We start from the raw sequence: 12,387 nt of genomic DNA, 5'->3' as shown, positions 1-12,387 counted from the left end.
GTATAATATCTTTTTGTTGTATGTATTTATTTTCATGTATTTAATAAAGAATTCGTCAAAGGATTTATGTAATTCTCCATAAAATTCATTTTGTTGAAATAAACAAAATCTTCTACCAAAATTGAAAGAAAATACCCTTCAAAAAGAGCACGAACTCATCATTTCTAAATATTGATAGTTTGGCGGCTCAAGGTCGAAAATGGACTGTCCAAGGTCCATTTATTTTGGTCATATCGGCAGATCTTTGAATATGACTTTTGGCAAAACTTTGTTTTAGTTTAGTTGGTTTTTCTAGTTTAAATACATTTGAGAATTTTTAGACAAAATATCAGTACAATAACGTTGATCATGGTCCTTGTATTCATATCGCCTATCCTTTTAAAGAAAAGTATATCAAAAACATTGACTGACTTGTTGATTCTGATAAGTGTTCTTTTACGAACTTGCCATTAAATAATTGCGAATTAAAGCAATTTATAAAGATAGAGTCTTTAAATTTTGAGTAACTAGCCTTAAAATTGTATGTTTGAGAACTAATCAAAATGTTTTTGCGTTGGGCACATTAATCTTCTAAATTTCCTAAAATTTACCTAAAACGAGTAATAAAATATAATATATACAACTGAAGTTTTCCTTTTTTTTTAATTTTTCTGAAATATTTAAATAATTCTTAAGTGAACCTGTTCCAAAAGAAAGGGGTTTCAAAAAATTTAAAAGTATAATTTTAAACCCTTTTGAGCCTTTTGTCTTTTTTTACTCTTAATATTTAAAGAATTTTACTTACTGATAAATTTATATCAAATCATTTTAAAACCATCAACAATAAAAAATACTTACCAATCATTTGAGTACCATTTCAATCAATAAAACCACATTTTATTTATTTGCAAAAGAATTGATTCCCATTTATTTGTCATAAAAATATAAACATTTTATAACTGAGAAGTAATGTTATATACTTAATTTGTTTGTTACAGAATTACAAAAGCTATGAACGTGTACATTTTTATATTTTCATTTCATACAAAGGCCATAGAAATATTTATCATTTTTTTCTTTCGTTTTGGGTACATTCATTTTCCAACTAATATGCAAGCATAAACAAATAATTAAAATTGACTGTTTTTCTGATCTGTTAATATTTTGAGTTGCTATAAATAAATCTGATAAAATATTATTTAATATGTGTATTTTTGTAATATATTGACTGGTGGGATTTATAGATATTACAAATGGGAAATTAGGGATGGCATTTTTTGTTCTGTGTATTTAAAGCAGAAAGGGGACTGTGTGTTTTTTTAATTAAAATTATCTTTTAATTATAATTTATGCAGGCAGTATTTGTTTTCACTCTAATTATTAAAATATATTTCGAGTATATAATTGCTAAAAATTTGCTTTATTGTTATAAATTGAATTGTGGAATGCTTAAGAAGAATGTTTTGTTTTTTTTTTTTTTGTGGATTAACATCGAAGGGCGATCGATATCATTTTGTAAATCTCAGGCTGTATTTGTTGTTCTTGTCGTCATCCTCTTTGGTGTTGTTGTTGGCTTAATAGTTGTTGAGATCAGCGTATTCCAGCTCCTGGGCAATTGTTTTGTACTTCTCCTTACCTTTGCTCACCTCATCTTTGAGAGCAAATAGTAGAGCAAGCATTTGGAGAAATAAAAAAACCACACATTTTATATAGTTTTCTGTTTATTGCATACTTTGAATACAAATGATAAATAAAATTGTTTTGAGTTAAACAAATACACAATGCGATTGTCACATAGTAAAATAAAAGAAAAAGCTTTACACCAATTAATCTACAAATCAATTCGATCTACACAGAAATCATAAATTGCAAGCAGAAGTCAATAACGATTACGATTACAGTGCGCCTACAAGTGTGCTACGACAAACATATCGATAAATGTGAGATAAAAGTGTTGATAGATTTTGTTGCTGGCTCTTTTTTGGGGCGGGCAGTGTGATGGTGCGCTTATTCCTTGAGGATGAGCTCGACAAAGGCGGTATCGAGATCGTCGCCAATATCCTTGTAACGCTCCTTCTCCAGAACAAGGTCGTCTGTTCGTGTCGATCAAATCATAAACAAAGAAAACAAATACAAATTAATAAAAATGAAAATATAAATGACAAAAACAATTAACATAAATCCTTCACCAAAAACATTTGACATATGTAGATAACCCTCAACACGAAAACTAACACTCAAATCACATTTGATTGAATAATTACCTCATCAAATAAGTTAAAATAAAAATAGCAGCAATTGCACTGCTTGACGGCGACAGCAACAGCAGCGTTTTGGTCGGTAATGCAGTGCGCCGCTAGCTGTTAAATTCAAAATCAAAATTAAAATGCAACAGACAAAACGAAAACAAAAAAAATTAGGCAACCAGTCAGCAGGTGTTTTGTTTTTGCAATGCTTCGGTTAAGTTTTAATAAATGTTATAAAAATATTATTATTCTCTGTTTTCAAAACGTGCTTCAGATTGTACAAGTGAAAGCGGGGCAGCATTTTGTAGCAGTTTTTGTTGTGGGTCTTTTCTTGCGCAGCAGAACGATCGATCGACCGATAATGGAGGTATATCATATCGTTAAGGTTGTATCGTTGCAGTGTGTCGTTTATCGCGTTTCGTTTTGTTTCGCTTCGCTTAGGCTGGTGGCGCCTCGGCTTCAGCTGGCGCGGCAGCCGCTTCGGCAGCAGGTGCTTCAGCTGCAGGCGCTGGCGCAGCTGCCTCAGCCGCTGGTGCTTCAGGAGCAGCCTCAGCCGCCGGTGCAGCAGCAGCAGCCTCAGCCGGTGCAGCTCCCTCTGCTGGTGGGGCAGCTCCCTCAGCTGGTGGCGCCGCGCCTTCCGCTGGTGGGGCAGCTCCCTCAGCCGCTGGAGCAGCACCGTCAGCAGCAGGTGCAGCTCCCTCAGCCGCTGGTGCAGCAGCCTCGCCTTCGGCAGCTGGCTCGGGCTCAGAGCCGGGTGGTGGTGGCTCATAGTTCTTAACGAATGGCACTTCAGCGCCCTCTGGCGGCAAATCGATCGAGTACTCGAATGGTGGCGGTGGTGGTGGTGGTGGAGTTGGCTCCTTTGGTGGTGGCGTCGGCTCCTTGGGCACCGGCACACCATCCTCTGACAACACAACTTGCGCAGCACCCTCTGCGCCCTGCTCGCCAGCCTCGGCCGCAGCTGCAGCGGCGGCTGCTTCGGCTGCGGCTCTGGCCTCCTCCATGGCGGCGAGTTCCTCGGGAGTTGGTGTGGGCAATTTGGGCGTAGGTGGCTTGGGATTGCGCACTGTCCAGAATGGCTCGAGGCCCTTGATGAGGTCCAGGAAGGCTTCGTCGAGGCTGTCGCCGATGAGGCAATAACGTTCTTTTTCAACGATTAGATCGTCTGATAAGCACACGAGTGATAAATAGCGAGAGCAAAAGATATAGAGAGGGAGAGAGAGGCATGAAGATAGAAAGCGTGAAAAGGATGCAAAAGCGCAACTAAGAAAACTAAAAATTAATAATGCTGGTTGTTCTCCTTAAGAACATTAATTAATTAGTGGGCTGTGGCAAAGGGGGCGGGACGGATCGTGTTAGTAAGAAACGTCGAAGAGGAAAACACATTGAACGATTTTTTTGTGTTTTGGTTTATGCAGCAACGAGATCCTTTTTGAGAGATCCTTTGTGGTGATCTATTTAAACTAATGCTAACAATGACGATAACAATTCTCGATTTATCATTTACAGCTTCTTGGCGGTGGTGTTCAGTGCTTTAGGCAGGCGGCGCTTCAGCTGCGGGAGCTTCAGCAGCAGCAGGGGCTGCTTCAGCTGGAGGAGCGGCAGCATCAGCAGGTGGAGTCGCTGTATCCGCAGCAGGAGCTGCTTCAGCTGGTGCAGCACCCTCAGCAGGAGCTGCTCCCTCCGCAGGTGCTGATCCCTCCGCAGGTGCTGCCCCCTCCACAGGTGCTGCTCCTTCAGCAGGCGCCGCTCCCTCAGCAGGCGCAGCTCCTTCAGCCTCCGCTGCAGGCACTGGCAATACATCGCCCACCTCGAAATTCTTCACATATGGCACTTCAGCGCCCTCTGGCGGCAGATCGATATTATAGTCAAATGGTGGCGGTGGTGGTGGCGTCGGTTCCTTAACGGGTTCGGCAACAACGGCGGCAACAGGTTCTCCTGTGGCTGCATCAATGGTGACGCCACCCTCAACCGCTGCCCCTTCTTCGCCAGCAGCCTCAGCTGCCGCAGCGGCAGCTAATTCGGCGGCTGCGGCCTCTTCCGCTGCTTGCAACTCGGCGGCAAGTTTGGCGGCCAGTTCCTCTTCGGTCAATTCGGGTGTGGGCGGTTTGGGATAGCGATCGTTATAGAATGGCGGCATGCCCATGAGCTCGACAAAAGTAAAGTCCAAGCTGTCATTAACCATTGCATAGGTCTCTTTCTCGTTGATCATCTCGTCTGATGGTTGGTTAAGTGATTCATTGGTTAGTTGGCGGTGGTGTCAAAGTTGTTAAGAGCAAAAAAGTCAAATTAGTGCAAATATCGACTGACTTTTGTTAATGGCTAGTTGTTAACTGTTGAAAGAGCTGAGTTCGCAGCTTCACGGTAGCCAATTGTGGGTTGGGTTCATTACAATGACACAGTAACAACGACAAATAATTGGCTCAAACAGACACACTTCATAATCGGAGGTTAGCACGTTGTTTATGTGGCACTTGGATACTGTCGATTGTTGTTAATTTTTTTTGAAAAATACTTTATTTGTGCAATTGCAGCAGCATGGTATTGTATTGTATTTGTATAGTATGTATGTATATATTAAAAATATAAATAATTATTTTATGTAAATCGTAAATAAATCAATTGTTTCCTCCTTTATAATTTTAATGTTATGCTCCTCTTCTTTTTGCTTGCTCACCTCTTTTGGGGGCAAGAACACATTTAGATTTCATCCAGATTAGCAAACAAATTAATTAGATTTGTATTGTTTTTGTTTTTTGTTTTGTTTAATTTAAAATACATTTGTTGAAAGAGATGTTAATCATGAAATGCTTGAAATTGGAATGATGTGCGCTATGTGCGTGTCATTTTGCGGTGTCGTTTTATCTTCTCAATGTTTTCAATTCATATTTGTTTTGTTTTAGTTTCGTTTTTGCTTTAAATTTGTGTCTAAATAATAGGCGTGGCAACTTATAAGTAAGCAAATATTACACAACGTTTAGCAAACACGATTCAATTCTTTTTACTTTGAATTGTATAAACAATGTAAATATTAGCATAATTAATACAGTAGTTAAGCTGGCGACAAAAATACAAATAGAATCTTTCCATTTACTTTACATAAAATACATATATGTATAAATAATTACACATAATCTAATAATTTGCAAGTTGTGTCTTTTGTCATCTATATCATCATCATATAATATTATAATTCAATTCAAAATATCAAAACAAAAAACGCAGCAAAAGCAAATTAATCAAGAAAATATAAAGTTATAAAAACAAATAAAAAATATTGCAACAGTGTTGTAAAGCATCGAGTGTTAAAGTGTCGCCATTTTGACAGCGAGCAAGCAGTGCACTGCTTGCACTGCACAGAACTGCATACAAATGTGAATGTTATGTGCGTTGGGTTAATTTTGGAATGCGCTTGCTACAAGAGAACAATTTCTTCTTTTTTTTCTTTTCTTTTCTTTTCTTTTGTTGTGTTTTTGCTTTGTCTTTTGATTTTATCGAAATAGTTTCATTTTAGTTTTGTTGTTTTTTATCTTGTCTGCTTTTCTTTGAGTTAAACGCTTAATAATTAATGTGTTTTTTTCTTCATTTAGAGTTTCTCAAAATTGGCGTTACACTCGCGATTCTTCTATCTGCATTGGAAGACACTTGACGTTGTCCTGTGTTTCTCAGTGTAAGTCGGCGTCTTAGTGTATGCGTGTGTGTGTGTATGTATGTGTTTTGTGTGGGTGTGTGTGTTTCTATTATTATAATATGGAAAGCGCCAGTTTTTCTGTATTTGACGTCAAAGCAGGCAGTTTAGTTAATTTACATAAGCGCAAATTAGATGTTTACATGTTCTGTATATCATGTAAAGTGGCTTCCATTTCCTCCTGCAGCAGTTTGTTCTTAGCGCGCTCGTTCAACAAGTCGTCTGCGATTCATTTTTATATATATGTGGTATATCACAAAAATCACAAACGTGTGTGGCATGCGTTTTAAATATGTATAGCAAAACAATAAACATTTGGGGCGTTGGCGGGCGCAGGCGGGCGGGGAGTGTACAAAGCGGCACACAAGTTGTAAATTGATTTGGTTAAGCACAACGAACAAAATCATATGAAAAATAAAACATAAAAAATATACATGTAAATATTTATAGATTTGGGTAAAAATAAAATAAAAAATTTCAATTATAACATGACTAACATTTGGAATTTGAGTTTAAAGAGAATAAGGAACATAATTTTGCGCCTACTTAAACTTACGAAAATAGTTTTTATAATAAAGTAAAAATTCTGAACTGAAAATAACTACAACTTTAATATTTTTGTACTTCATTTCAAAAATACTGCTACATTATAAAATGAAATTATAAATTTGTACTATCGCTTGCTAATTGAATTCAATTATAATCGTAATGTTATACGCAAATATTCTTTAACGGACATACCTTCGAGCCTGTCGACTTCCTTCTGCAATTTCTGAACGGAACGTTCAGCGAATTCAGCACGAGCCTCAGCCTTAAGTGTTGGGAAACAGAAGAATTAAAAAGTAATATATTAGTAAAGTTTGCAAAAATGCATAGTGGACAAACTTTCGTAATGCCCAACTTGACTATAAATTGTAAATTCGTTAAGAATCAGTTTTGTATAATACACAAATTCAGAGTGATTTTAACGGATTTTCAATTCATTTTCATTACAATACATGTGTATACTAAAAAGAAGCTTCCCAAATATGCTACCAACACCAGCAGTAAGTATATAAAATGTATTATGAATGAATTAGTGAATGTTGATTAACATAATGATAATATAATGAATGAATATTATAATTAATAGAGTTTTTAAAACAATAACATTCAATGAACAGCAAAACATTATAATGAACATTAAAATAAAACACAATTTGGACCAGTTTTGCTTACAAAATTGTCGACTCTTTTATAGTATTTTAGGGTACTATTTAGACATATTAATTAATATTACGGGAGTGTAGATATTAATAATATATAATAGCTACAAAAATTGCTGTACGACGCTACGCAGTCACTGCATAAAAGACAAAATATACTTCAATTCAATTTGAAATGCTGTTAAAATTGTAGGATCAGCGGTATTTTAATTAAATAAGAAAAACCACAAGATACTCTATGCTCTTTCAGTAATGCGGCGACTTACAGTGTCTACATTTAATTTGAACTGTATGAGTTCCTGTTCAAAATATTTCTGATTTTCACGAGCCTAGACGTCGAGAAATATACAACAAATTTTTGGTATATCAATAATAAAATCTATGTACGTCATCATCATAATCATCGTTATATAGAAGTGCATATATATGGTTGTGTGTAACGTAGTGTGTGTGTGTTATAAAATATCTACCGAACATCAATATCGTTATCGTTATCAATAAAAAATTTTATTAATTTTTAAGTCACAATCACAATTAATATTGTTTTGTTGGGTACAGTCGCTACTACCAAGCACTAGTAGTGTTGTAAAATGACGGAATTTCGAGATTTTCTTTAGTTTCGACTTGCAATCAATGCACAAAAAGTTGTTTTCAAATTTTAAATCAAAAAATGTACACACACACATCCTAGGAGAAATACTTGCCATGATGCACGCACTATTGATATACACTACATGTATGGTTATGTTCATTTGTTGTATTTTTCCCAATACGTTTTTTGGTCGTATCGTTTTTATTTATGTTTTTAGTTTCAGTTTTTAGTTTAGTATTTTTATAAAAAAAGAAAATATCAAATAGATAAATTAACTAATTCCAACATTACTTATGTACAATTTAAATTTAAAATTGAGAATAACTATTTGTGCAATTTAATATTTTCTTTTTTTGGTTTGAGTTTTGTTTTGTATTGTTGAGATTGAGGTTAGACATATTACGCATAATGCATTTACCAACACCAGAGACCACGAATAGTATCGATTAAACGCTTACAAATACTTAAGTTGTAGTACACATAATATCTATATAGTTGTATTGCAAATAACTGGGCATATACCTCTTTCAAGGAATGATCCAAAACCTTGATTTGCGTTTCAAAGGTTTCCTCTTTTTGTGTGGCCTATGTTTAGTTATTGAATACATATTTTGTTTTTGTGGTCGTTGGTGGGAAATATTTGTGTTAGCAAAACATAAATTGCAATTGTTTAGCAATATTGTTGAAGCATGCAGAGTTTCAGGCGTGGCAGGGCAGGGCAAGTGGGGCAAGGATTATTGCCGTTTTGTGTCCAGTGCGTTAATATTTTCGATTTAATTATATTTATGCAATAAATATAATAAGATTGCGGCAACGTTAAAGCAGAGCGTGTTAACAATATATGAAAGTAAATTAGAAAATATAATAATTAGTCAAACAAATAATATAAAACGAAAAAAAAAATCAAAAATGTTCAGGTCGCTCTCTCGGTAGACATTTTATATATATATATATAAAAAAAAAAAAAAAACAACAATTGACTTCGAGTTCGCTTTTGAGCGGTCTTGAGCGCTCAAATCAATTTGAAAAATAAAAGTAACATAAACAACAACAGTGTGAAGACAACATAAAATAGATAAATCGCTGGTTGGTTTTGATTGCTTTTTTCCACAGATCTGGGAAACTCCTTTCGCAGTTAGCTTTAGTTATTTTTGTATCTACCTCCTTTAGACGAGTGTTCAGGGTCTTGATTTGGTTCTTGTACTCTTCCTCACGTTGGTTGGCCTATTTATTTTTGTTGTTGTTGTTTATGGTATTTTCGGGATTGGGGAATACATTCATATTTATAATTTCGAGTAAATATAGAAAATAATATATTTGAAATGTTGAGAAATATTTCGATAACATGATGGTTAAATAATATCAAATTTTTTGTACGTTGATCGTAACATTTCATACTGACCTTCTCCTCTGAGACTTCCAGGGACTTCAAGTTGTTACCAACAACGCGCAGCTCTTCCTCAAGCTCCACAATTTTGCTGTAGTGTACAAAAACAAAAGACATTAGTTAAGTCGTTTACACAATTTCATGGTTATTGTCTTTCGTTTACTTGGTGGAAAATAAAACAAAAAGCGCGTCTCATGCAGAAAATAAGTAAATTAAATATTGTACGCAATTTTTCGCCAACGCCAAAAAAATGTATGAAGTGTATTCAAAAAAAAAACAGACTACTTATATTGCAAGAAATTGAAGGGGTTGTAAATACCCTACTCTAAAAGTAAGCAATGAAATTATTACGCAGAGTTGTTCGACATGTTACCAACCCTTATTGAAACTAATAAGACCTTCATCTGCCGCCTACAGGGTATGCAAATATTTAGTTGACACTTCACTTTCAAATCTTTCGAGTCTGGAGGCGACAGCCAAGTTAAAAGTACAGAAAAAACTAAATCATGACTCGTCAAACCCGGCGAAGGTCTGCAAAGAAACGTTTGGCAAATATTTTGAATAATAAAAATAATACATAGCAGCAATTGTCTGACCGACATCATTTCACTGATATCGCATCTAACGATTTCACTTTTTGTTTTGTCTGTGTCTTTGTTGTAGTATTTAATAAACAGTTGAACACTGTCGATTGCCTCGAGGGTAGGTAAACTCTTTTGATAATTTTTCAACTATGCAAATTATAAATAAACATGTTGTCACTTCGACCTGGCGGCTTAAGAAACCATTGCGTAAATACTTTAATTTAAATTTAACTATATGCAGTTAGTAATTGAACGTAAAAGCAAACAAACCTTTCGCTGAGCTCAACTTTTTCCTCGGAACGCTCCAGATCCTGTTCCATGAGCACTAACTTTCTAGCCACCTTTAGGTAGCAGAAGTCAGAACAGCAGTCAAACACAGGGCATTAACAGACGAGCGGGCGGAGCAGGCAGGCGGGATATTAATGAGCACATTGAGAATATACACACAGCACAGGATTCAGCATTGTTTTTGGGGTTAGGCAATTTGAGCACATAGAAAAGGTATTTCGATTAGTTTATGTAAATTTGTAATTGCATTGATTGGCGAAAAATGTGAATATGTTGTGCATATGAAAGGAGCATGATGTGATCTTTTTTCTACTCTAGAACACATGCTCGTTAAAACACACATACACAGAGTGAAGGAATATTATTTAACAATCTTTTAAGTTGATGATAATATTCACATTTTTGACCAATTTATAGAGAGAACTATGAAAAAGCTAGCTAGCTAAGAAAAAATAAAACGAATCAAATAAAACAAAAAGAACAAAGTATGCATTAATGCATTTTGAACAAAAGTGAGGTTAGGTTGGCTGGTATTTAACATAGGGCAATCCTGTTAGTTGACAGCATTGCAAAGATAACAAAACTTACAAACTATGGGCACACTGTTTTGTATCATTTTGTTTAGGCACACCAAATGGTAAGTTCTTAAGCATTTTGGGCGCAAACATTCAACTAAACTGTAATTGTAATTGATTTATTTTTCAAACGTACTTTTCACCCTGCTCGGCACGTTCTTCGGCACGCTCCAAATCAGCTTCAACCATGGCCAATTTACGGGCAACCTTTTATATTTATTATGTATTCGATTTGTGTTGTTGAATTTTTGTTGGTTTGTGGTTTTGTTTTGTACATAATTTACATTCGTCATCGTTTTCAATATACACAAAAAACATAGAAAATGAGTTAAATTTTATGTCAAATTTGATTTTGATTTTTTACAAAGAATTAGAATTAACAGTTGGTATGATAAAATGTACAGGTTATTAAAAAAACAAATGTTTTTAGTAGTCAACAATGGAGTAATTCGTTGTTATTGTTAGTTTTCATATGAGATTTATGAGTCTTTGTTGTCGCTAATTGATATTGATAACTTGTGCTTATTTCAACTCTAGTTGATAATGTTAAGCTATCTTTCATTTGTACAGTGTACTCAGTTCACTATGGAGCTTCCTAATAACGGCTATCGATCAAGTTTTATCACTTGATATTCCATTTGAGATAATTGTACATTAAAGAGCGATTTTATATAATTATTAACCCTAATTATTTCCGATTTTCTACGGAAATTAGTTAAAATTATGGCTTTCTAGATTCTTTCACAATAGCTTGAAAGATTAACTTTAGCGGAAATTAATTCTAGTGCTTGTAAACGGAAATAAACATATTCCGAAAGTCAATCTTGAATACTTTCAATCTTATTTTGGGCAAACTCAATGGAAACTATATCCGATATCCGAATTTACGTAAATGGATCAACAGATGAAAAGGAAATTATGTTTGCCAAATTTGTAACTAGTATATTCCGTGAATTTTGATAAGAGAGAACAAGAGAGCGGCACCCACAACTATAGATTTTAATTACAGGGTGACCAAAACTGAGTTTCCTGTTGGCCAACCTGAAACGCGTCGACACGTTGTCGTATGCAAATCTGGCATCGAGTTGCTGCCTAAAATGAATCACTTGAAAGTGAGGAATGCATTGCCTGGTCAGACAGCCAGCTGCTTCATTGGAAGGTTTCACACAAACAGCATTCAGGTTTCGGGCTAAAATGCAATACGCATCAAAAAAGAAAAAAGAAAGAGCGAGAGCGAGAGCCAGAGCCAGAGGCAAGAGGTGTGAGTCACGGCCCATGAAGACGGGGCAAAGGCCTTGAGATCGTCATGAATAGTGAGTAGTGTCGTTTGCTTGGGTCAAATAATCGTAATAATTACTTGATTAATCATCACAAAAGTGTTTTATAACCATTTCCAATTTTCAGCTGCTTATGTCATTGGCTCGACTCGATTTTACTTTGCTCTCAGTGCTAAATATACAAATTAACAGACCATGGCTATCTATATATGCTCGGCAACTTCTCACTCTCTCTCTCTCTCTTTTTTGGCGCTCTCCGGCTTATCAGTCAACTGGCATTTAGTTCTCCTTTGCTTTCCGTTCGAAGTTTCTGCGAAAAAGATACGACGATGAACAGCGAACAAGCAAACAGGCCAATGGCATTGTTGCTTATCGCCAATCGCAGTTTATCAATAGCTTTATTTAGCCGACTTGATTGACGCAACACAAAAAAAAAACACGTAAGCACCGAGTAACAAAAAAGTGCTAACTAAACGTGTCGTGATCCATTTAATTTCTGCAAGGAAAAAACTTGTTGTCAAATTCATTAAAAGCCATCCTAAGCCCACATCGCTAACCCCTAGCTT

The 12,387-nt window shown here is 35.6% G+C and overlaps 1 protein-coding gene across 28 annotated transcripts in view; it reads right to left on the bottom strand.

Moving 5' to 3' along the window:
• Positions 1 to 1,483: 1,483 nt before the first annotated feature.
• The window catches only part of LOC117573534 (tropomyosin-1, isoforms 9A/A/B), a 29,551-nt gene continuing 18,647 nt past the window's right edge, over positions 1,484 to 12,387 (bottom strand). For 6 of the 28 annotated variants that reach the window (XM_034256798.2, XM_034256784.2, XM_052007741.1 and 3 more), the window contains 5 exons: positions 10,681 to 10,751; positions 9,113 to 9,188; positions 8,872 to 8,934; positions 6,655 to 6,724; positions 2,418 to 3,390 (listed from right to left, as the gene is read on the bottom strand). In XM_034256798.2, the coding sequence (XP_034112689.2) occupies positions 2,663 to 3,390; positions 6,655 to 6,724; positions 8,872 to 8,934; positions 9,113 to 9,188; positions 10,681 to 10,751 (1,008 nt within the window). In that variant the 3' untranslated portion in view covers positions 2,418 to 2,662. Of the gene's footprint in view, positions 1,631 to 1,682; positions 2,073 to 2,417; positions 3,391 to 3,607; positions 4,443 to 5,003; positions 6,136 to 6,654; positions 6,725 to 8,232; positions 8,296 to 8,871; positions 8,935 to 9,112; positions 9,189 to 9,951; positions 10,023 to 10,680; positions 10,752 to 12,387 lie in introns of those variants that run through there. The other 22 variants (XM_034256804.2, XM_034256790.2, XM_052007744.1 and 19 more) reach the window with 16 other exon arrangements.

The sequence above is a fragment of the Drosophila albomicans genome, chromosome 2R (genome assembly GCF_009650485.2).
Source record: "Drosophila albomicans strain 15112-1751.03 chromosome 2R, ASM965048v2, whole genome shotgun sequence".
NCBI classification, from domain to species: domain Eukaryota; kingdom Metazoa; phylum Arthropoda; class Insecta; order Diptera; family Drosophilidae; genus Drosophila; species Drosophila albomicans.
This window is presented reverse-complemented; position numbering and strand designations above follow the sequence as displayed.